The sequence below is a fragment of the Tamandua tetradactyla genome, chromosome 2, assembly GCF_023851605.1.
Source record: "Tamandua tetradactyla isolate mTamTet1 chromosome 2, mTamTet1.pri, whole genome shotgun sequence".
Taxonomy (NCBI): domain Eukaryota; kingdom Metazoa; phylum Chordata; class Mammalia; order Pilosa; family Myrmecophagidae; genus Tamandua; species Tamandua tetradactyla.
Window position 1 is genome coordinate 54,149,770 of NC_135328.1, and position 21,988 is coordinate 54,171,757.

Consider the following 21,988-nt stretch of genomic DNA (forward strand, 5'->3'; position numbering starts at 1 on the left):
TGAATTTCTAATAAAAACATATATTATTTTCACTAGAGAAATTGAACCATTTTTTATATTTAAAAAAGATATTTCCATTTTTTAAAACTTTAACTTCTATGTGAGAGATGTTTATTTGGTGCAAAATAGCACATTATCTCATTTTAACTTGTTTGGTCAGTTTATTTGAACACTATAATTTCATGGAATCTTGAATAGGGTGTGAGATTTGGTTGGTTTGTACAGGTTAGTGTGATGTCCTGTTATATCCCAGAGTAATTTGGGTAGAGAATAAAAAAGTGTTTCCAAAGTCCCCTTGGAGGGCTGGAGAGAAAGGAGGAAATATCCAACTTCTCCATCTGGGGAATTCCTGATATTCTCTTAAGCAGCGGGAACAATCAACTCTGTAGCCTGAGCCCTTGATCGAGGGGTTTGCCTCTATGGAACTTATTAATACAGAGAAGAAGCTAAGTCTACTTACTGATGCCTAATGGTCACCCCCTGAGAATCTCTTTTGTTGCTCAGATATTGCCTCTCTGTAACCCAAGTTGGCAGGCAAACTCACTGCCCTCCCCCCGTATGTGGGACAGGACTCCTGGGATGAACTGGGATCTGGCATCATGGGATGGAGAAAGCCTTTTTGACCAAAAGGGGAAAGAAAGAAATGAAACAAAATAAAGTTTCAGTGGATGAGAGATTTCAAACAGAGTTGAGAGGTTATCCTGGAGATTGTTGTTATGCATTATATAGATACCCCTTTTTACTTTATTGTGTATTGAAGTTATGTATTAGGGTTCTCTAGAGAAGCAGAATCAACAGGAAATATTCATAAATATAAGATTTATAAAAGTATCTCACATAACCGTGGGAACGTAGAGTCCAAAATCTATAGAGCAATCTGTGAAGCTGATTCTGATGCGAGGGTCTGAATGAATTCCACAGGAGAGGCTCACCGGCCTAAGGAGGAAGAGAAACTTTCTCTTCTGAATCTTTTTTAAAAGGCCTCCAGTGATTAGATTAAGTATCAGTCATTAAAGAAGACACTCCCCTTGCCTGATTACAAATGGAATCAGCTGTGGATGTAGCCAACGAGATCATGATTTAATTCTATGAAATGTCCTCACAGCAAAAGACAGGCCAGCACTTGCCTGACCAGACAAATAGGTACCACCACCTAGCCAAGTTGACACATGAACCTGACCATGACAGATAGCTAGAGGGAAGTACCTTGAACTGTTGAACTGTGTTCCAGTAGCCTTGATTCTTGAAGAAGATTGTATAACCTAAATAGTGTTTACAGTGCAACTGTATGATTGTGAAGACCTTGTGTCTGATGCTGGTTTTATCCAGGTTATTGACAGATGCATTAAAAAATAAGGATAAAAAATAAATAATTGTGAAGGGGTGGATAAAGAGTGAAAAATTGGGTAGACTGAAATACTAGTGATTAATGAGAGGGAGGGGTAAGGGGTATGGGATTTATGAGTTTTTTCTTTTTTCTTTTTATTTCTTTTTCTGGAGTGATGCATATGTTCTAGAAATGATCATAGTGATGAATACACAACTATGTGATGATATCGTGAGCTGCTGATTGTATACCATGGATTGACTGTGTGAAGATTTCTCAAAAAAAATACGTCGAAAAAAAAAGCCAGTGCCTGGAGGGGGCCAAGATGGCGGCTTAGTAAGGTACGCGCGTCTTAGTTCCTCCTCCAGAGCAACTACTAGGTGACCAGAAACAGTGCAGAACAGTTCCCGGGGCCACGGCAGGGACCGGACACACAGCGTACCCCAGTTTGGACTGGCTGGACCGGCTGTGAGACTCCGCTGCGCTGAGCTCCCTGAGCGGTGCGCGCTTCCCTGGGTGGCGGCGGCTGGCGGCCGGCGCCCCTCCCTCCCTTCTTCCCGGACCGGCTGAGTGTCTCGGAGAGGCAAGTTTCCCAAGCCGCGGCGGCCAGCGCCCCTCTTTCACGGGCAGCTTCCCGGGCCGGCTACGAGTCTCGGATCAGTGAGTTCCCCAAGCTGTGGCGACCGGCAACTGATGCCCCTGCACCGCGGGCGGCTTCCCGGTCCGGCGGCGGGTCTCAGATCGGCGAGTTCCCCAGGCCGTGGCGGCCAGCAACCGGTGCCCCTCCCCCACAGGCGGCTGCCCGGAGGGAGAGGAGGGAGTTTCCAACAGTGGCAGGGACTGGGTCCAACCAAACACCAATAGTGGCATTAATAATGGAGCCACAACATCTTTTGCTGGTGGGACCCGCAGACAGACAAGCGCCACATACTGGGCAGGATAAAAAAAAACAGAGCCCAGAGACTTCACAGGAAAATCTTTCAACCTGCTGGGTCTCACACTCAGGGAAATCTGATTAAATGTCCAGACGCCAGCAAAAAATAACAAATCACACCAGGAAAATTGAAGATATGGCCCAGTCAAAGGAACAAACCAATAGTTCAAATGAGATACAGGAGCTGAGACAACTAATTCTGAATATACGAACAGAAATGGAAAACCTCTTCAAAAACCAAATCAATAAATTGAGGGAGGACATGAAGAAGGCAAGGGATGAACAAAAAGAAGAAATGGAAAGTCTGAAAAAACAAATCACAGAACTTATGGGAATGAAAGATACAGTAGAAGAGATGAAAAAACAGTGGAAACCTACAATGGTAGATTTCAGGAGACAGAGGTTAGAGTTAGTGAACTGGAGGATGGAACATCTGAAATCCAAAAAGAAACAGAAACTATAGGGAAAAGAATGGAAAAATTTGAGCAGGGGCTCAGGGAATTGAATGATAATATGAAGCGCACAAATATACGTGTTGTGGGTGTCCCAGCAGGAGAAGAGAAGGGAAAAGGAGGAGAAAAACTAATGGAAGAAATTATCACTGAAAATTTCCCAACTCTTATGAAAGACCTAAAATTGCAGATCCAAGAAGTACAGCGCACCCCAAAGAGAATAGATCCACATAGGCATTCTCCAAGACTCTTACTAGTTAGAATGTCAGAGGTCAAAGAGAAAGAGAGGATCTTGAAAGCAGCAAGAGAAAAACAATCCATCACATACAAGGGAAACCCAATAAGACTATGTGTAGATTTCTCAGCAGAAACCAGGGAGGCAAGAAGACAGTGGGATGATATATTTAAATTGCTAAAAGAGAAAAACTGCCAACCAAGAATTCTATACCCAGCAAAACTGTCCTTCAAAAATGAGGGAGAAATTAAAACATTTTCAGACAAAAAGTCACTGAGAGAATTTGTGACCAAGAGACCAGCGCTGCAAGAAATACTAAAGGGAGCACTAGAGTCAGATACGAAAAGACAGAAGAGAGAGGTGTGGAGAAGAGTGTAGAAAGAAGGAAAATTAGATATGATATATATAATACAAAAGGCAAAATGGTAGAGGAAAGTATTACCCAAACAGTAATAACACTAAATGTTAATGGACTGAATTCCCCAATCAAAAGACATAGACTGGCAGAATGGATTAAAAAACAGGATCCTTCTATATGCTGTCTACAGGAAACACATCTTAGACCCAAAGATAAACATAGGTTGAAAGTGAAAGGTTGGGAAAAGATATTTCATGCAAATAACAACCAGAAAAGAGCAGGAGTAGCTATACTAATATCCAACAAATTAGACTTCAAATGTAAAACATTTAAAAGAGACAAAGAAGGATACTATCTACTAACAAAAGGAACAATTAAACAAGAAGACATAACAACCATAAATATTGACGCACCGAATCAGAATGCCCCAAAATACGTGAGGAATACACTACAAATACTGAAAAGGGAAATAGACACATCCACCATAATAGTTGGAGAGTTCAATTCCCCACTCTCATCAATGGACAGAACATCTAGACAGAGGATCAATAAAGAAACAGAGAATTTGAATATTACAATAAATGAGCTAGACTTAACAGAGATTTATAGGACATTACACCCCACAACAGCAGGATACACCTTTTTCTCAAGTGCTCATGGATCATTCTCAAAGATAGACCATATGCTGGGTCACAAAGCAAGTCTCAACAAATTTTAAAAGACTGAAATCATACACAACACTTTCTCAGATCATAAAGGAATGAAGTTGGAAATCAATAATAGGCAGAGTGCCAGAAAATTCACAAATACGTGGAGGCTCAACAACACACTCTTAAACAACCAGTGGGTCAAGGAAGAAATTACAAGAGAAATTAGTAAATATCTCGACGTGAATGAAAATGAAAACACAACATATCAAAACCTATGGGACGCAGCAAAGGCAGTGCTAAGAGGGAAATTTATTGCCCTAAATGCCTATATCAAAAAAGAAGAAAGGGCAAAAATTCGGGAATTAACTGTCCACTTGGAAGAACTGGAGAAAGAACAGCAAACTAACCCCAAAGCAAGCAAAAGGAAAGAAATAACAAAGATTAGAGCAGAAATAAATGAAATTGAGAACATGAAAACAACAGAGAAAATCAATAAGACCAGAAGTTGGTTCTATGAGAAAATCAGCAAGATTGATGGGCCCTTAGCAAGATTGACAAAAAGAAGAAGAGAGAGGACGCAAATAAATAGGATCAGAAATGGAAGAGGAGACATAACCACTGACCTCACAGAAATAAAGGAGGTAATAACAGGATACTATGAACAACTTTACGCTAATAAATACAACAATGTAGAGGAAATGGACAAGTTCCTAGAAAGCATGAACAACCAACTTTGACTCAAGAAGAAACAGATGACCTCAACAAACCAATCACAAGTAAAGAAATTGAATCAGTCATTCAAAAGCTTCCCAAAAAGAAAAGTCCAGGACCAGACGGCTTCACATGTGAATTCTACCAAACATTTCAGAAAGAATTAGTACCAACCCTGCTCAAACTCTTCAAAAAAATTGAAGTGGAGGGAAAGCTACCTAATTCATTCTGTGAAGCCAACATCACCCTCATACCAAAACCAGGCAAAGATATTACAAAAAAAGAAAACTACAGACCAATCTCTCTAGTGAATATAGATGCAAAAATCCTCAACAAAATTCTAGCAAATCGAATCCAGCAACACATTAAAAGAATTATACATCATGACCAAGTAGGATTCATCCCAGGTATGCAAGGATGGTTCAACATAAGAAAATCAATTAATGTAATACACCACATCAACAAATCAAAGTAGAAAAATCACATGATCATCTCAATTGATGCACAGAAGGCATTTGACAAGATTCAACATCCTTTCCTGTTGAAAACACTTCAAAGGATAGGAATACAAGGGAACCTCCTTAAAATGATAGAGGGAATATATGAAAAACCCACAGCTAATATCATCCTCAATGGGGAATTGAAAACTTTCCCCCTAAGATCAGGAACAAGACAAAGATGTCCATTATCACCACTGTTATTCAACATCGTGTTGGAGATTCTAGTCAGAGCAATTAGACAAGAAAAAGAAATACAAGGCATCAAAATTGGAAAGGAAGAAGTAAAACTATCACTGTTTGCAGATGATACGATACTATACATCGAAAACCCTGAAAAATCCACAGCAAAACTACTAGAGCTAATAAATGAGTACAGCAAAGTAGCAGGTTACAAGATCAACATTCAAAAATCTGTAGTGTTTCTATACACTAGCAGTGAACAAGCTGAGGGGGAAATCAAGAAACGAATTCCATTTACAATTGCAACTAAAAGAATAAAATACTTAGGAATAAATTTAACTAAAGAGACAAAAGACCTATACAAAGAAAACTACAAAAAACTGTTACAAGAAATCACAGAAGACCTAAATAGATGGAAGGGCATACCGTGTTCATGGATTGGAAGATTAAATATAGTTAAGATGTCAATTCTACCTAAATTGATTTACAGATTCAACGCAATACCAATCAAAATCCCAACAACTTATTTTTCAGAAATAGAAAAACCAATAAGCAAATTTATCTGGAAGGGCAGGGTGCCCCAAATTGCTAAAAGTATCTTGAGGAAAAAAAACGAAGCTGGAGGTCTCACGCTGCCTGACTTTAAGGCATATTATGAAGCCACAGTGGTCAAAACAGCATGGTACTGGCATAAAGATAGATATATCAACCAATGGAATAGAATAGAGTGCTCAGATATAGACCCTCTCATCTATGGACATTTGATCTTTGATAAGGCAGTCAAGCCAACTCACCTGGGACAGAACAGTCTCTTCAATAAATGGTGCCTAGAGAACTGGATATCCATATGCAAAAGAATGAAAGAGGACCTGTATCTCACACCCTATACAAAAGTTAACTCAAAATGGATCAAAGATTTAAACATTAGGTCTAAGACCATAAAACAGTTAGAGGAAAATGTAGGGAGTTATCTTATGAATCTTACAGTTGGAGGTGGTTTTATGGACCTTAAACCTAAAGCAAGAGCACTGAAGAAAGAAATAAATAAATGGGAGCTCCTCAAAATTAAACACTTTTGTGCATCAAAGAACTTCATCAAGAAAGTAGAAAGACAGCCTACACAATGGGAGACAATATTTGGAAACGACATATCAGATAAAGGTCTAGTATCCAGAATTTATAAAGAGATTGTTCAACTCAACAACAAAAAGACAGCCAACCCAATTACAAAATGGGAAAAAGACTTGAACAGACACCTCTCAGAAGAGGAAATACAAATGGCCAAAAGGCACATGAAGAGATGCTCAATGTCCCTGGCCATTAGAGAAATGTAAATCAAAACCACAATGAGATATTATTTCACACCCACCAGAATGGCCATTATCAACAAAACAGAAAACGACGAGTGCTGGAGAGGATGCAGAGAAACAGGCACACTTATCCACTGTTGGTGGGAATGTCAAATGGTGCAACCACTGTGGAAGGCAGTTTGGCGGTTCCTCAAAAAGCTGAATATAGAATTGCCATACGACCCAGCAATACCATTGCTAGGTATCTACTCAGAGGACTTAAGGGCAAAGACACAAATGGACGTTTGCACACCAATGTTTATAGCAGTATTATTTACACTTGCAAAGAGATGGAAACAGCCAAAATGTCCATCAACAGACGAGTGGCTAAACAACTGTGGTATATACATACGATGGAATATCATGCAGCTTTAAGACAGAATAAACTTATGAAGGATGTAATAACATGGATGGACCTAGAGAACATTATGCTGAGTGAGACTAGCCAGAAACTAAAGGACAAATAGTGTATGGTCCCACTAATGTGAACCGACATTAGAGAATAAACTTGGAATATGTCATTGGTAACAGAGACCATCAGGAGATAGAAATAGGGTAAGATAATGGGTAATTGGAGCTGAAGGGATACAGACTGTGCAACAAGACTGGATACAAAAACTCAGAAATGGACAGCACAATACTACCTAATTGTAATGTAATTATGTTAAAACACTGAATGAAGCTGCATCTGAGGTATAGTTTTTTTGTTGTTGTTTTTTTTATTTTTTAATTTTTTAATTTTTTTCTATTATCGTTTTATTTTTCTGTTGTCTTTCTTATTCTTTTTCTCAATGGATGCAAATGTACTAAGAAACGATGACTATGCATCTATGTGATGATATTAAGAATTACTGATTGTATATGTAGAATGGAATGATTTCTAAATGTTGTGTTAGTTAATTTTTTTAATTAATAAAAAAAAAGCCAGTGTGTAACTCACTTGTTAATGTGTATGTGTATAAAACAGTAAACATTGATGAAACTAAAACTATAAAAAGAACATCAGTATATATTTTTCCACATAGTAAAATTATTTTTTTCATGACTGCTAAGTATAGTCAAGTGTTTATCATGAGAAATACTCGAAAAACACCATATTTCTTCATCCAGGTTCTTTTTCTTCTTGGAAATACAACATTTTATTTCATTAGATTCTTGTGCTTTTTCCAGTCTCTTCATGGAGATATAAGTACCCTAAAAACGACTTTACTCGAGGGCTTTGCTGGCGTGGAAGAAGCCAGAGAACAAAATGAAAGAAATTGTGATTCTGGATATCTACATTTACTTTATAAAAGACCCCTGGATCCCAGGAGTGAAGCTCAGCTCCAGGTAGGAGACGGTTCAAACAGGGACATTTAAAATCAGATAAACTCATGTAAAACTTAATATGAATTTGGATGACTGCTCTTAGAAATTTGTGAATTTCCTGCTATAATTACACAACTGTCCATAGACATTCTTAAGTGTAGCAAAGAAAATGGCACATTTTCCACTTAATGTAATTTTTAAATGTATTTTTATATTGTGGTAAAGTATACAATACATAGAAATAATTTTAACCATTTTTATAGATATCGTTTTATGATATTAAGTATATTGACAATGTTGTATAACTTTCATCAGTATTTCCAGACCATTTTCATCATCCCAGTTGGAAACTTGTCCCTTTCCTCTATTCCCTTTCCTCCCTGCCCCTGGTGCTGGTGTCCACGGCAGCAGCACACAGCAGAGGTAGCTGTGGTGAGCAGGGAGCCAGACCAGGAACAATGTAAAAATGGCTTTTCTAAGAAGCCAGTCTATTTCATGTCTTTTTATTTTATTATTTCCTTCCTTCTGTTCCCTTCGGATTTACCTTACTCTTCTTTTTCTAATATTTTAGTCATGAAGCTAGGTTGTGATTAGTAAATTTTCTTTATTAATCTATGCAAGTAGCTATAAATTTTCCTGTGAATACCACCTTCACTGTATCCCATAAGTTCTGGTATGTTGTTTTTCTTTTCATTTGTCTCTAAGTATATTCATAATTTCTCTTGTGATTTCTTCCTTGACTGTTGGTTATTTAAAAGTATGTTGTTTAATTACCTTACATTTGTAACTTTTCCAGGTACTACTCCTGTTATTGATTTCTAGCTTCATTCCAAAAATTGGAATTTGATTTGTAGGCTAGCACATGGTCTATATTAAGGACTGATTCATAGACACTTGAGAAGAATATATGTTCTGTTTTGGGTTGAGTATAGTACATATGGCTGCTCATCTGCCAGGTCTAGTTGGTTTAAATTGTTCACATCTTATGTTTTCTTTTTGCTCTTCTGTCTATATTGTGTATCCACTACTGAAAATGGGTGTATCAAATTTTCCATTATTATTGTAGAACTATTTATTTCTCCCTTCAAGTCTGTCAATTTGCCCCTTATATTTTAGGGCTTTTTGGGTAGTTGCATTTTTATGATTATTGTATCTTGATGAATTGGACCTTTTATCAGTATACAATGTCCTTATTTGTTTCTTGTAATCTTTTTTGACCTAAAGTCTAAAGACAATAATATATTCGCTATGGCTCTTTTGCTCACTATTTGCATGGGATACCTTTTTCTGTTCTTTTCTTTCTACACTCTTTATGTGTCTGAATCTAAAATTAGTCTCTTATAAGCAGAATATAGATGGACCATGTGTTTTCATCCTTTTTTTTTAATTGGGAAAGTCACAGATTTACAGAACAATCATATATTAAATATAGGATTCTCACAATACACCCTTTTATTAACACCTTACATTGGGTGGTACATTGCCATATTTTTTTATATGAGCAGGCACAAGGAAACGAACCCAGATCTTTGGGATCATTGCCTTTTAATAGGAGAGTTTAACTCATTGACTTTTTTTTTTTAATAAAACCGATCAACATACAGTATGAATTTTTTTTATCACATAGTTGTATATTCATCATCATGATCATTTCTTAGAACATTTGCATCAATTCAGAAAAAGAAATAAAAAGAAAACAGAAAAAAAATTCATATATTCCATACCCCTTACCCCACCCTTTCATTGATTACTAACATTTCAATCTACTAAATTTATTTTAGCATTTATTCCCATTATTTACTTATTTTTATTCTGTGTGTTTTACTCATCTGTCCATATGATAGATAAAAGAAACATCAGATACAAGGTTTGCACAATCACTCATTGTGAAAGCTGTATCTTTTTAAAAATGTTTTTATTGAGAAATCTTTATACACATACATTCCATATAGTGTGTACAGTCAGTGGCTCACAATATCATCACATAGTTGTATATTCATCATGATGTTCATTTTTTAGAACACTTGCATCACTCCAGCAAAAGAAATAAAAAGAAAAATGAAAAAACTCATACCATATCTCTTACCTCTTCCTCTCATTGACCACTAGAATTTCCATATACTCAATTTATTTTACCCTTCATCTTCCCTATTATTTATTTATTTTATCCATATTTTTTTACTCATCTGTCCATACCTTGGATAAAAGGAGCATCAGACACAAGGTTTTCACAATCACATAGTCACATTGTGAAAGTTATATCTTTATACAATCATCTTCAAGAATCAAGGCTACTGAAACACAGCTCACCAGTTTCAGATACTTCCCTTCAGCCACTCCAATATGCCATAAATTAAAAAGGATTATCTATATAATGGATAAGAATAACCTCCAACATAACCTCTCAACTCTGTTTGAAATCTCTCAGCCACTGAAACTTTATTTTGTTTCATTTCTCCTTTCCCCTTTAGGTCAAGGAAGGCTTTTTCAATTCCATGATACCAGATCCTGGCTCATCCCAGGAGTCCTGTCCCACATTGCCAGGGAGATTTACTCTCTTGGGAGTTTCATGTCCTACATAGGAGGGAGGGCAATGAGTTCACCTGCTGAGGTGGCTTAGAGAGAGACACCATATCTGAGCAACAAAAGAGGTTCACTTAACCCATTGACATTTAAGTTAATACCTGAGCTGGATGGATTTACTCTGCCATATAGCTATTTTTCTGTATGTCTTGTGTGAGTTTTGTTTTCTCTACTATTCCTTTAGGGTCTTTTTTTTTTTTTTTTTTGTATTTAGTTGATTTTTTGTGGTGAACCTTTTTAATTCCCTTCTTCCCGTTTCCTCATGAATTTTAGTTATTTTCCTGCTGGTTACCTTTGTGATTAAAATAAATATTTTTAACATCTTTTAAGAAATGTCTTATAAATCACCATGTTTGAATAGTACCAGCTTTGTTTCAGGAGTATACAAATGTTTTACCCCTATGCATCCCTGTCCCTCTGCATTTCAAATCATATTGGCTCAAATGATGTCTTCATTTATTGTATGCTCATGTCATAGATACATATTATTGTTTTACACGTTTGCCCCTAAAACTTGTAGGGAAATAAGCAAGCAGTTACAAACCAAAAGTACAATAATACAAAATTTTGTATTTATCTGTGTAGTTACCAGTATTCTTTATTCTTATGGCCTATTTCACTGTCTAATGTCATTCATGTAAGGTTGAGGACACCTTTTAGCAAAATTTGGGAAGGTCTTTTGGCAATGAACTCCTTCTACTTTTAAAAAATCTATAAATGTCTTAATTTCTCCTTCATTGACAGATAATTTTGTCAGGTATAGGATTCTTCATTGGCTAAGTTTTACTTTTGACTTCAAATATGCTGTACTGCTATCTACTGGCATCCATGGTGTCTGATAATAAGTCTGCTATTAATCTTATTGAAAATCTTTGTGTGTGAGGAGTCACTTCTGTTTTCCTGCCTTCAAAATTCTTTAATGTTGCATTTTAACAGTTTCATTGTAATGATTCTTGCTGTGCATCTCTGAGTTTTCCCTGCTTGGTATAATTGAGCTTCTTGAATGCATATTTTCATTATTTTTATCAGATTTTGGAAGTTTTTTGTCTATTATTTCTTCAATACTTTTTCTACTCTTTTTTTGTCTTGTCCTTCTGAGACTCTTACAATTTGTATGTTGATACACTTGATGATGTCCCACAGTTCTTTAGGGTCTATTCCATTTTCTTCATTTTCTATTTTTTTTTTTTTTTTTTTTTGCTCTTTCTACTGGATTATTTCAGTTGTCTTCATATTTGCAAGTAGTTTTTTCTGCCTGCTCACATATGCTGTAGAGTCTCTCTAGTGCGTTTTTCCTTCAGTTATTGTGCATTCAGCTCCAGAATTTCTGTCTCTATTCCTGTAATACATTTTCTTATCCAAATATTGCCTGGTTTCCTTTAATTCTTTGTCCATGGTTTCATTTAGCTCTGAACATATTTAAGAAAAAAATTTGATTTAATGTCTTTGACTAACAGTTCCAGTGTACAAGCTTCCTCGGGGATGCTTTCTGAAAATTTTTTTTTCCTGTGAATGGGCCATACTGTCCCCTTTCTACACGTGTGTTGTAATTTTTTGTTGAGAACTTGACCTTTTGAGTATTATGTTTTAACCTTGTAAGTAATTCTTCTTTGCTAGAATTGCTGGATTTCTGTCTGCTGAGGACTAGAGCTGCTAGCTTATGATTTTTCCACATTCTTTTTGCTCCGAAGCAATAAAAGGAAAGAGAAAAAGAAAGTATAAAAAAAAGGTAGTGACTCTTTTAGATTACCCTGCTGCTTTTGTCTCTAGAGGGTTGAAACAGTGACCATCCTCCATGGTTGCACCTCAGCAATGCGAGGTAACATTCATTAGCATTGATCAACAATCAAACTATAAGCATTTGGGTTTTGAAGGACAAAATCCCTTTTGTTCATCCTGGCGCCAGCAAACTGTACCAGGAACACAGACTGCAGTCCCCATAGCTATCTGCCACATAATTGGGGATTATGTGGGTGGTAGTAGCCAGTACACGGAAGGTAAATGTCATCTGTATTTATCCCAGTTTATCTTCCCCTTCATCCTGCACTTCCCTGAATGTTGTGTTTCCGTAGGTATCAGAATAGCAAATTAGTTGATTTAGGCAGTTCCTGCCAGAACATAGTTCTTTCAGTGAAGGGACCAGTTCCTTTATCTTCCTTCTCTGCTGCCTTTCCACAATCCACTTAATGTTTGATTAAAAACATAGAATTCTTTATTAGAGCTTACTGGTAGAAATTATACTTTTAAGAAAGATATATTTGTAGATCATATTGTCAGTAATAATTATTAAAGTAACAATAATTTATCAAATGCTAGGTACGTTCCTGGATTTTTTATTCAATATTTACAGTCTTCAAAATAGCTGCTTTGCATAGTAGGAGTTGTTAATCCCCTTGTAACAATAAAGAAATTGAACCTTATAGACTAGTTTCTCGCCCAGCGTAATGTAGCTAGTAGAAGTGAAATTGGATTTGAAATCTTCATCTTCCTGGCCTCTTTCCTATAAGCGATACTTTAGCAGAGTTGCTTTTCTCATTGATTCTTAATTATTCTTAATCTCTGTTTTAACTAAATCAGCTATTGTTGTCCATATTTTAATTTGCTCAAAATTGTTGTATTAGAAGGCTATGATATAGGTCCCCAGATAGTAGATCAGAAAATCCACATGGCACCCTGAGTCCTTACTGGGATTGTCTTCTATCCCCTCACCTGATCCCTGCTCACGTTTGTCTAGAACCAGTTGGGGAAGTGTGTATTGCTGGCCTTCCTCACCTAGGACGTGATTGTCTGAGATGAATTAACTCCTGCCTCAGAGTATTTGAAACTGCACATTCTAGTTTTTCCACCATTTCCATCTAACTAGACAATTATTGACAATAGGGAAATGAAAGAAATGTCCCCTCCAGAATGGTTGAGGAATCCCTTCTGTGTTCCACAGCCCTTCTGGTATGCCTAGATGCATGCTGTTTCTACTGTATTAACTCTCTTAGTGAGAGTGCTGATCACTTGCCTACCGTTCATCAGATTACAGGCACCCATGTCCCATCCCAGTTACACATTCCTCTGTATACCTTTGAGTATTTCACTCATTTATTCCCTGCATTATAGATGAGGAAATTGAGGTAAGATCCTGAAATTGCCCAAGTTTTACCACTAATGAATGCTAGATCCTTGAACCTGGGCAATCTGACACCAGAGCCTGTACTATTAACCATCACACTATTATTTATATCACAATCCCTACATCTGGGTAATTGACAGTGGGAAATATCATATGGCATATATTGCTACGTGAGCACAGATGAGGGAGAGCCACTAAGTCACAGAAAAGATATGTTTGTGACAGGCCTTAAAAGATCAAGAGGTTTTTGCTGCAGGACAACATTGGGGGCAGGGGGCGTTCCATGTAAAAGAAACACCATCAGCTAATGCACAGTGATATTATGACATCCAAAGTATTCAAAGAAAAGGGCATTCCTTTACTCATTGAATATTTAGTTGAAATTTATGTATGGTGTTCAGGGTACTGCTATTTCCCTTGAATAAGCTTTGCTTCTTTTAAATGACAGTTTCCCTTTTCAATTCGGATATATATCCCTATTGAAGAATAATTTAGAAAATACACTTAAACACAGTGCCTTTGTTTAAATATAAAGAGCTTTTTTCCCCCAGTGTTTTGTTTATTTGCATACATATTTAACTGAATACTTCATCTTTATTTTAAATTTTTGAGAGTCACGTTGCATATCCATGAATGTTAACAATGGCCCAACATTTAAAGAAAAGTTTTGTAGACCTAAAATAAGTAGGTAAGAATTTTGGTAATGGTAAATTCAACCTGTAGTGCAATATTATTGTTTGTTTTGGGGAAGAAATGACTGTTTCCTAACTGGTGAGATGACATATATTCTCTACTATGAATAGATAGGCTTAGAATTATTTTCAGCACTGTATTGTAATATACTTTTTTTTAATTAATGAAACAATATACAAGGCGGTGCAATGGTGGCTCAGCGGCAGAATTCTCACCTGCCATGCCAGAGACACGGGTTTGATTCCTGGTGCCTGCCCATGCCAGAACAAAAAACAAACAAACAAACAAATACAAACACAAACATTCTTTACATACAAACATTCCATACATGGTATCCAATCAGTGGCTCACAATATCATCACATAGTTGTGTATTCATCACTATGATCATTTTTTTGAACATTTGCATCTGTAATATATATTTGTCAATAATACAGTTATTTCATGGGCACAAGAGCAAATACTAAATGGATGTACATTCTGAATACCAGAGTACTGTGGAAAATTACCAGTGTTGAGATACTTTACAAGACCTGAAAGATGAGAACTAAGCAAGAACATTTATTCCCCAGAGGCCCTTGACAGGCACACCCATTCTGCTTTCCTTTTCTTTGTACCTTCTCTGTTGCACAAGAAAAGAAGTTGATTTTTCGAAAATTGTTTCTCATGTAAAATTGTAATGATTGTATTAGAAACTGTTGTTTTCTTTGTCCCTTACAGTTTTCAATCTAAACTTATTTCAAAATTATTTGACTCTTTTGATATATCTTCCCAGAAGCCTACTAGTCTTTTAATTTTACTCTTGTAGGAGATTCGGCGTCTTCATCAGTATGTGAAATTTGCTGTCCAAGATGTGAATGATGTTCTAGACTTGGAGTGGGATCGGCATCTGGAACAAAAGAAAAAACAAAAGTGAGCGAGTTCTCTCTTACATGAAGGGTTGGAATAGATTTACTATAGTCTTTTTTTTTCTTTTGAATATTAATTTTATGGTTTTGCTTTTCATTTTTTTTTTTTTACAGATTAAGACAAAATCTTTATTTTATTTTGTTTTATTTCATTTTGTTTTTAATTGTGCTAAAATATACATGGCATCCAAATAATTTTAACCATTTTAAGTGGACAGTTCTGTGACATGTACATTGACAATGCTCTGTAGCTTTCACCACAATCTATTGCCAGACTATTTTCATCTTCCAAACCAGAGCACATACCCATTCAGCAGTTTCCCCATTACCCCCTTCCCCAACCCCTGGTAATGACTTTTCTGTTTTCTTTCTCTATAAATTTGTTTATTCTAAGTATTTCATATTAGAGAATTGTCCTTTCATGTCTGGCTTATTTCACTCAGCATGTCTTCAGGTTTCATCCAAGTGGTCACAAACACCAGTACTTCTTTTTATGTCTGAAAAAGATCAGTTCTCAAAATGTTAAATTTCAGAAACACCTACACTTGATTAATAAAATTAAGTCTCTAAAGAAAGAAACCATGAAGTGATCTATTAAGTTCTGTGTAGAACCATGGCATCATAGAACTTTTAAGTGGAGCAACCTGGGTGTGATGTCAGGAGCAGGACTATAATGCCATTATAATTCAATAAGCAGAATCTAGTAAATTGTACCTTGTGGAGAAAAGCTTCATGCCCCAACTTGGGAAACCTCATCTTGGAGCATAGAATGATATGGAGATATGTATTAAGCCTTTGCAGACAATGTCCAAGGGGAGGATTTTATAGCTTATTGACTGAAACACTCAGCACCTTAGGCATTTACCACCTATAAGAGATTTCATAGTTCACTCTTCTTATTCCAAGTTCATGTCTTGCTAGATGTTGCTTCTCTGCAATGAGTGAATGTACTGATCTGCCAGCACAAATATTCTGCTCTGCTTACAGTTGTATTTCTCTTTATTAATTAACAATTTGGCTTTATTTTTTTTCATACATAATGGTAACAGGAAAGACAGGTTTCTTCTCCTTTTTGACAAACGTGTATTTCCTACTCAGCATGCTTTTCTAAGTTCCCTTTCAAATTCTTAAATCTGTACAATTTTCTATTTAAATAGACATTCTCTCTTTTAAGCCCTAAAATGTTACCTTGTTACTGTAAAGCCTGTTTTTAAAAGTTTATGTTGTACATCTCATCAGAGGCATTCACTCAGCTGGTTCTGGAAATTCAAGGAGATAATAGGGAGAAAGAAATAAGGCTGGAAATTTGTTTCACTTAAGCATATTTGCTTTATGATTAATGTCGAAAGGCAAAATACATATCTTCACATATGATAGCAAGAAAAACCATTGGTTGTAACTGTCTTCAGACCACCCTTTTTTTTTTTGGCACGGGCAGTCTTTGGGAATTGAACCCTGCTCTCTGTCCTAGCAGGCGAGTATTCTGCCACTGAGCCACCATTGCACTGCCTTCATTTTGTTTTTATTTGTATATTTTTCTTTTAATTTTTTTCCTAATTAATGTAGTCTGAGAAATTTTTACAAAATCAAATGATACTCGGGAATTTATAATGAAAGCCTGAAGTCCCTGACCTGTTTCTTTCTACTCTTAAAACTGTGTCCCAATGGGCCGCTGCTATTAACCCTGTCTTGATTTAGTTCTATTGGGTGGGTTACACTACCCTCCCCCATTCTCAGTCATGTGCTTATTCTACTGTTTCTTGACAGTAGTCTGAAAAAAAACAACCGATTCTCATAAATTTCCGCTGAACCCCTGCTTTTTCTTTTTATTGAATGTAATTTATGTGCAGAAAAATAAACAGGATAACATCCTAAGTATATAGCTGAGAAAATTCCCTCCCCCCCTTTTTGTTTTTGCCACGGTGGCTCAGCAGACAGACTTCTTGTCTGCCACGCTGGAGACCCAGGGTCGATTCCCAGTGCCTGCCCATGCAAAAAAAACCTACTGAGAAAAAGAAAAGTACAGCGTTAATTAGCCAGGTAAAACTCCTGGAGTTTTACCTGGCTAATTAATGCTGTCCTTTGCTACATTCCTGTTTTCTGTATTCTAAGCTGTACTTTTCTTTTTCTCAGTAGGTTTTTTTTGCATGGGCAGGCACTGGGAATCGACCCTGGGTCTCCAGCGTGGCAGGCAAGAAGTCTGTCTGCTGAGCCACCGTGGCCTGCCCTCTCTTTAGGTTTTATTCTTTCTCATTAGGCTTTCATTTCATTACCATACATGTGGTTTCCAAATATTTTCTTCCATTGAGTAGTTTTATAGTTCTGGTTTCATCCATTTTGAGTTTGTTGAAGAGACTGCTCTTCTCAATTGAGTGGACTTGGCATCCTTGTCAAAAATAAGATGGCAGTAAACCTAAGTGTTGATTCCTGATTGCAATTCTGTTCCATTGAAAGTGATGGCAGGTACATAGGTAACCAATGTATAGAGGCTGCTTGATGAATTTTCATCCTCATTATATTTTGGGGACAACTGAACATGGATGCAGTGTGGAGCATTCCTTATTCATTTGGCCCAGACATCTTTGTTGAGCTTCGTGTCATTGTGCTTATCTGTCATTACTATGTTCTTCATGGCAAATTTTCAGATCTCTGAGTATCTGAGGGGCAAACTTCTTGAAGCCTACTTCATGGTTGCGCTGGCAAATGTTGATGGTATGCTTCCTGCTCACCACCTCATAGGTGGCCTGCCCTCTCTTTAGGTTTTATTCTCATTAGGCTTTCATTTCATTCTTTTCATTGTTAAAGATGTAGTCTTCTGTGTGTATATATGTGCATATGCATGTGCACACATGTGTGTGTGTGAGATTACTTGAATGATTCTTGTTGAATTTTTTTCTCATTACTGTCAACAGGCGCCTTTTAGTACCAGAGCGAGAAACACTGTTTAATACCCTCGCCAACAACCGGGAAATTATAAACCAACAGAGGAAAAGGTTGAATCACTTGGTGGACAGTCTCCAGCAACTCCGTCTTTATAACCAAACTTCCCAATGGAGCCTTCCCTCACCTGTTCCTTCCCAGAGCAGCACTCACAGGTCTGAAAGAATTGTGAGAATATGAGGAATTCTCCAAATGAGAAAGTTGAATTTTCCCCTTTCTCCCCATTCCCCCAAGGAGACTTTGCAAATACTTCTTTATTCACTGTTCAGATCCCTCTGGGATTTTTCAGGTCATCACACTAATCTGGACAAACCTACAAAATCTCAAGAGGTTAACACCTCTTGCACTCAATAAGTATGAGTGAATGAATAAATATATGAGGAATACTGAGGGGTATATTTTTCCCCTCACGTACGGATTTGAAACCAACTCTGCTGTCTGCTACTTGTGTGATCCTGATCACATTCCTTTCACTCTCTAATCCTTGGTTTCCTTGCATAAAAATTGGGAATTACAATTTCTGCCTCATGGGATTGTTCAAGAGTTAAATTAAATCTGTAACACATCTAGTATTGTGCCTAATGAAATGCTCCATAGATGATAATAGATACCATAATAGTCTTGTTTTTAGAAATTAACCGGCAGGATTAGGCTGATTTATTTGTCGCAAAGCCCAGATTTGTCATTTTGCTTGACTGAAAACTTTCAGACCCTGGTAGTTTAACATTTTATCATGATGTTGCCAAGGTGGTTATCAGTGTTAGGTTTGGTATGGGATTGGGGTTTAATATTATGATTGCTGTCTCTTCCCTTTTGGATTGATGGCATCAGTTGATTAGATTGCATGTTTCTGTATTGGGGATGCTCTTAACTCTTGCATTTATATTTAGAAAGATAGTGCATACTGTTCCCCCCCACCCCCGGTTACTTATATCACTGTTTGTATGTATCCTGCTTCAGTTTTGACAGTGACCTTGAAAGTCTCCGCAATGCATTGTTGAAAACCACCATAGAATCTCACTCCAAACCTTTGCCCAAAATACCAGGTAAATACATTCTTCCACATCTTTCAGCTCTCTTTGTTCTCTTCTGTTTTACCAAGTTTTAAGCATTTATGGGTTCATGAATTTCTTGCAGCTAAACTGTCTCCCGTGAAACAGGCACAGTTGAGAAACTTTTTGTCCAAGAGGAAGACCCCACCAGTAAGATCCACTGCTCCAGGTAAAGGGAAATAGTCCTGAAATTTTTTTCTCCCCTTCTGTAATGCAGTTTTATTGAGATATATTCACATACCATATAATCCACCTAAAGTATACAGTCAGTGGCTCATAGTATCATCACAAGTTGTGCATTCATCACTACAATCAATATTAGAACATTTTCATTACTCTAAAAAAAAGAAATAAAAATAAAGAAGAAAACCCAAAACTTCCCATACCCCCATCATCCCTATCATTATTATTTTTAATATTTTTATTATAAACAATTAATAGACATACAAACATTCTTAACATGGTTACAATCAGTGGTTCACAATATCATCACATAGTTGTGTATTCATCACCATGATCATTTTTTTGAACATTTGCATCTCTCCAGCAAAAGAAAGAGAAAAGAAAAAACGTTCATGCCATACCTCTTACCACTCCGTTTCATTGACCATTAGTATTTCAATCTACTCAATTTATTTTAACCTTTGTTCCCCCTATTATTTATTTTTTATCCATATTTTTTACTCATCTGTCCATACCATAGATAAAAGAAGCATCAGACATAAGGTTTTCACAATTACCCAGTCGCATTGCGCAAGCTGTATCATTATGCGGTCATCTTCAAGAAACATGGCTACTGGAACACAGCTCTACAGTTTTAGGCACTTCCCTCTAGTCACTCTAATACACCATAGACTAAAAAGGGGATATCTATATAATGCATAAGAATAACCTCCAGGATAACCTCTCAGCTCTGTTTGAAATCTCTCAGCCACTGACACTTTATTTTGTGTCATTTCTCTCTTCCCCCTTTAAGATTTTCTCAATCTCTTGATGCTGAGTCCCAGCTCATTCTAAGATTTCTGTTCCTTGTTGCCAGGGAAGTTTACACCCCTGGGAGTCATGTCCCATGTAGAGACGGGGAGGACAGTGAGTTCGCTTGTCATGTTGGGTGAGAGAGAGAGGCCACATCTGAGTACCAAAAGAGGTTCTCTGGGGGTGACTCTTAGGCCGAATTTTAAGTAGGCTTAGCCTGTCCTTTGTGGGAATTTGTTTCATGGGAACAAACCCCAAGATTGAGGACTTGACCTGTTGATTTGGTTGTCCCCACTGCTTGGGAGGTTATCAGAAATTCTCCAAGTGGAGAAGTTGAATTTTCCCCTTCTCCCCATTCCCCCAAGAGAACTTTGCAAATATTTCTTTATTCACTGTTCAGATCACCCTGGGATTTACTAGATCATTACACTAACCTGGACAAACCTACAAAATCTCATGCCCTATTCAAGGTTCTGTGTACTTATGGTGTTCAATTAAACTGTCCATATAAGTTAAATTAGGACATGCACTGGCAAAAATATGAATTTTTTACCAAATAAACATTTCTTGCTTTAATCTCACACAGAGGTTGAAGTTTTAAAGTATGAGTGACCATTTATTTTCAACACCCTGCAATATTGAAATTCCTTCATTCTTCCTCATGCAAAAACATTTTTAAATTTGTACATTTAGTCACTATAATTGTGCACTCTAGACATTCCTAGATTATACCATCTCAGTCTTCATTGTTTATCTTTCCTTCTGGTTTCATATGTGTCCCCAGCCCTCCTCCCTCTATCATTCTGACATTCAACTTCATTCATTGTACTTAAATTATTGTGCTGCAGTCAGGTAGTATTCAGAAATCCATTTCTGAATTTTTACAGTCAGTCCTTTTGTACCATCTGTATCCCTTCAGTCCAGTTACCCAATCTCTACCCTATTTCTGTCTCCTGATAACCTCTGTTCTTAACTGAAATTCTCTAAGTTCACTCGTTAATGTTAGTTCATATCGGTGAGACCATACAGTATTTGTCCTTCTATTTCTGGCTAATCTCACTCAGCATAATGTCCTCAGTGTCCATCCACATTGTTGCGTGCTTCATGTCTTTATTCTGTTTTACACCTGCAAAAGATTCCACAAAATATATACCACAGCTTGTGTAGTCACTCATGTGTTGATGGACATTTGGGCTGTTTCCATCCCTTGGCAATTGTAAATAATGCTGCTATAAACATTGGTGTGCAGATGTCCATTTGTGTCCTTGCCCTCATGTCCTCTGAGTAGATACCTAGCAATGGTATTGTGGATCATATGGCAATTCTATATTTAGCTTCCTGAGGAACCGCCAAACTGACTTCCACAGCGATCGTGCCATTTTACATTCCCACCAACAGTGGATAGGTGTGCCTCTTTCTCCATCCTCTCTAGCACTTGTTGTTTTCTGTTTTTTGTTTTTTGTTTTTTGTTTTTTTTGATAATGGCCATTCTGGTGGGTGTGAGATATCTCATTGTAGTTTTGATTTGCATTTCCCTAATAGCCAGGGAAGTTGAGCATCTTTTCATATGCCTTTTATCCACTTGTATTTCATCTTCTGAGACGTGTCTGCTCATGTCTTTTGTCCATTTTTTAATTGAGTTCTTTTTGTTGTTGAGTTTAAGAATCTTTTATATATTCTAGATGCTAGACCCTTATCTGATATGTCCAAATA

The 21,988-nt window shown here is 37.0% G+C and overlaps 1 protein-coding gene across 5 annotated transcripts in view; it reads left to right on the forward strand.

The window, feature by feature from the left end:
* NUP214 (nucleoporin 214) overlaps positions 1 to 21,988 on the forward strand; it is a 167,651-nt gene that overhangs the window by 69,628 nt on the left and 76,035 nt on the right. For all 5 annotated transcript variants that reach the window (XM_077147213.1, XM_077147220.1, XM_077147224.1 and 2 more), the window contains exons 17-21: positions 7,867 to 8,025; positions 15,209 to 15,312; positions 18,221 to 18,403; positions 19,209 to 19,294; positions 19,386 to 19,469. In XM_077147213.1, coding sequence (XP_077003328.1) covers positions 7,867 to 8,025; positions 15,209 to 15,312; positions 18,221 to 18,403; positions 19,209 to 19,294; positions 19,386 to 19,469 — 616 coding nt within the window. The remainder of the gene's footprint in view (positions 1 to 7,866; positions 8,026 to 15,208; positions 15,313 to 18,220; positions 18,404 to 19,208; positions 19,295 to 19,385; positions 19,470 to 21,988) is intronic.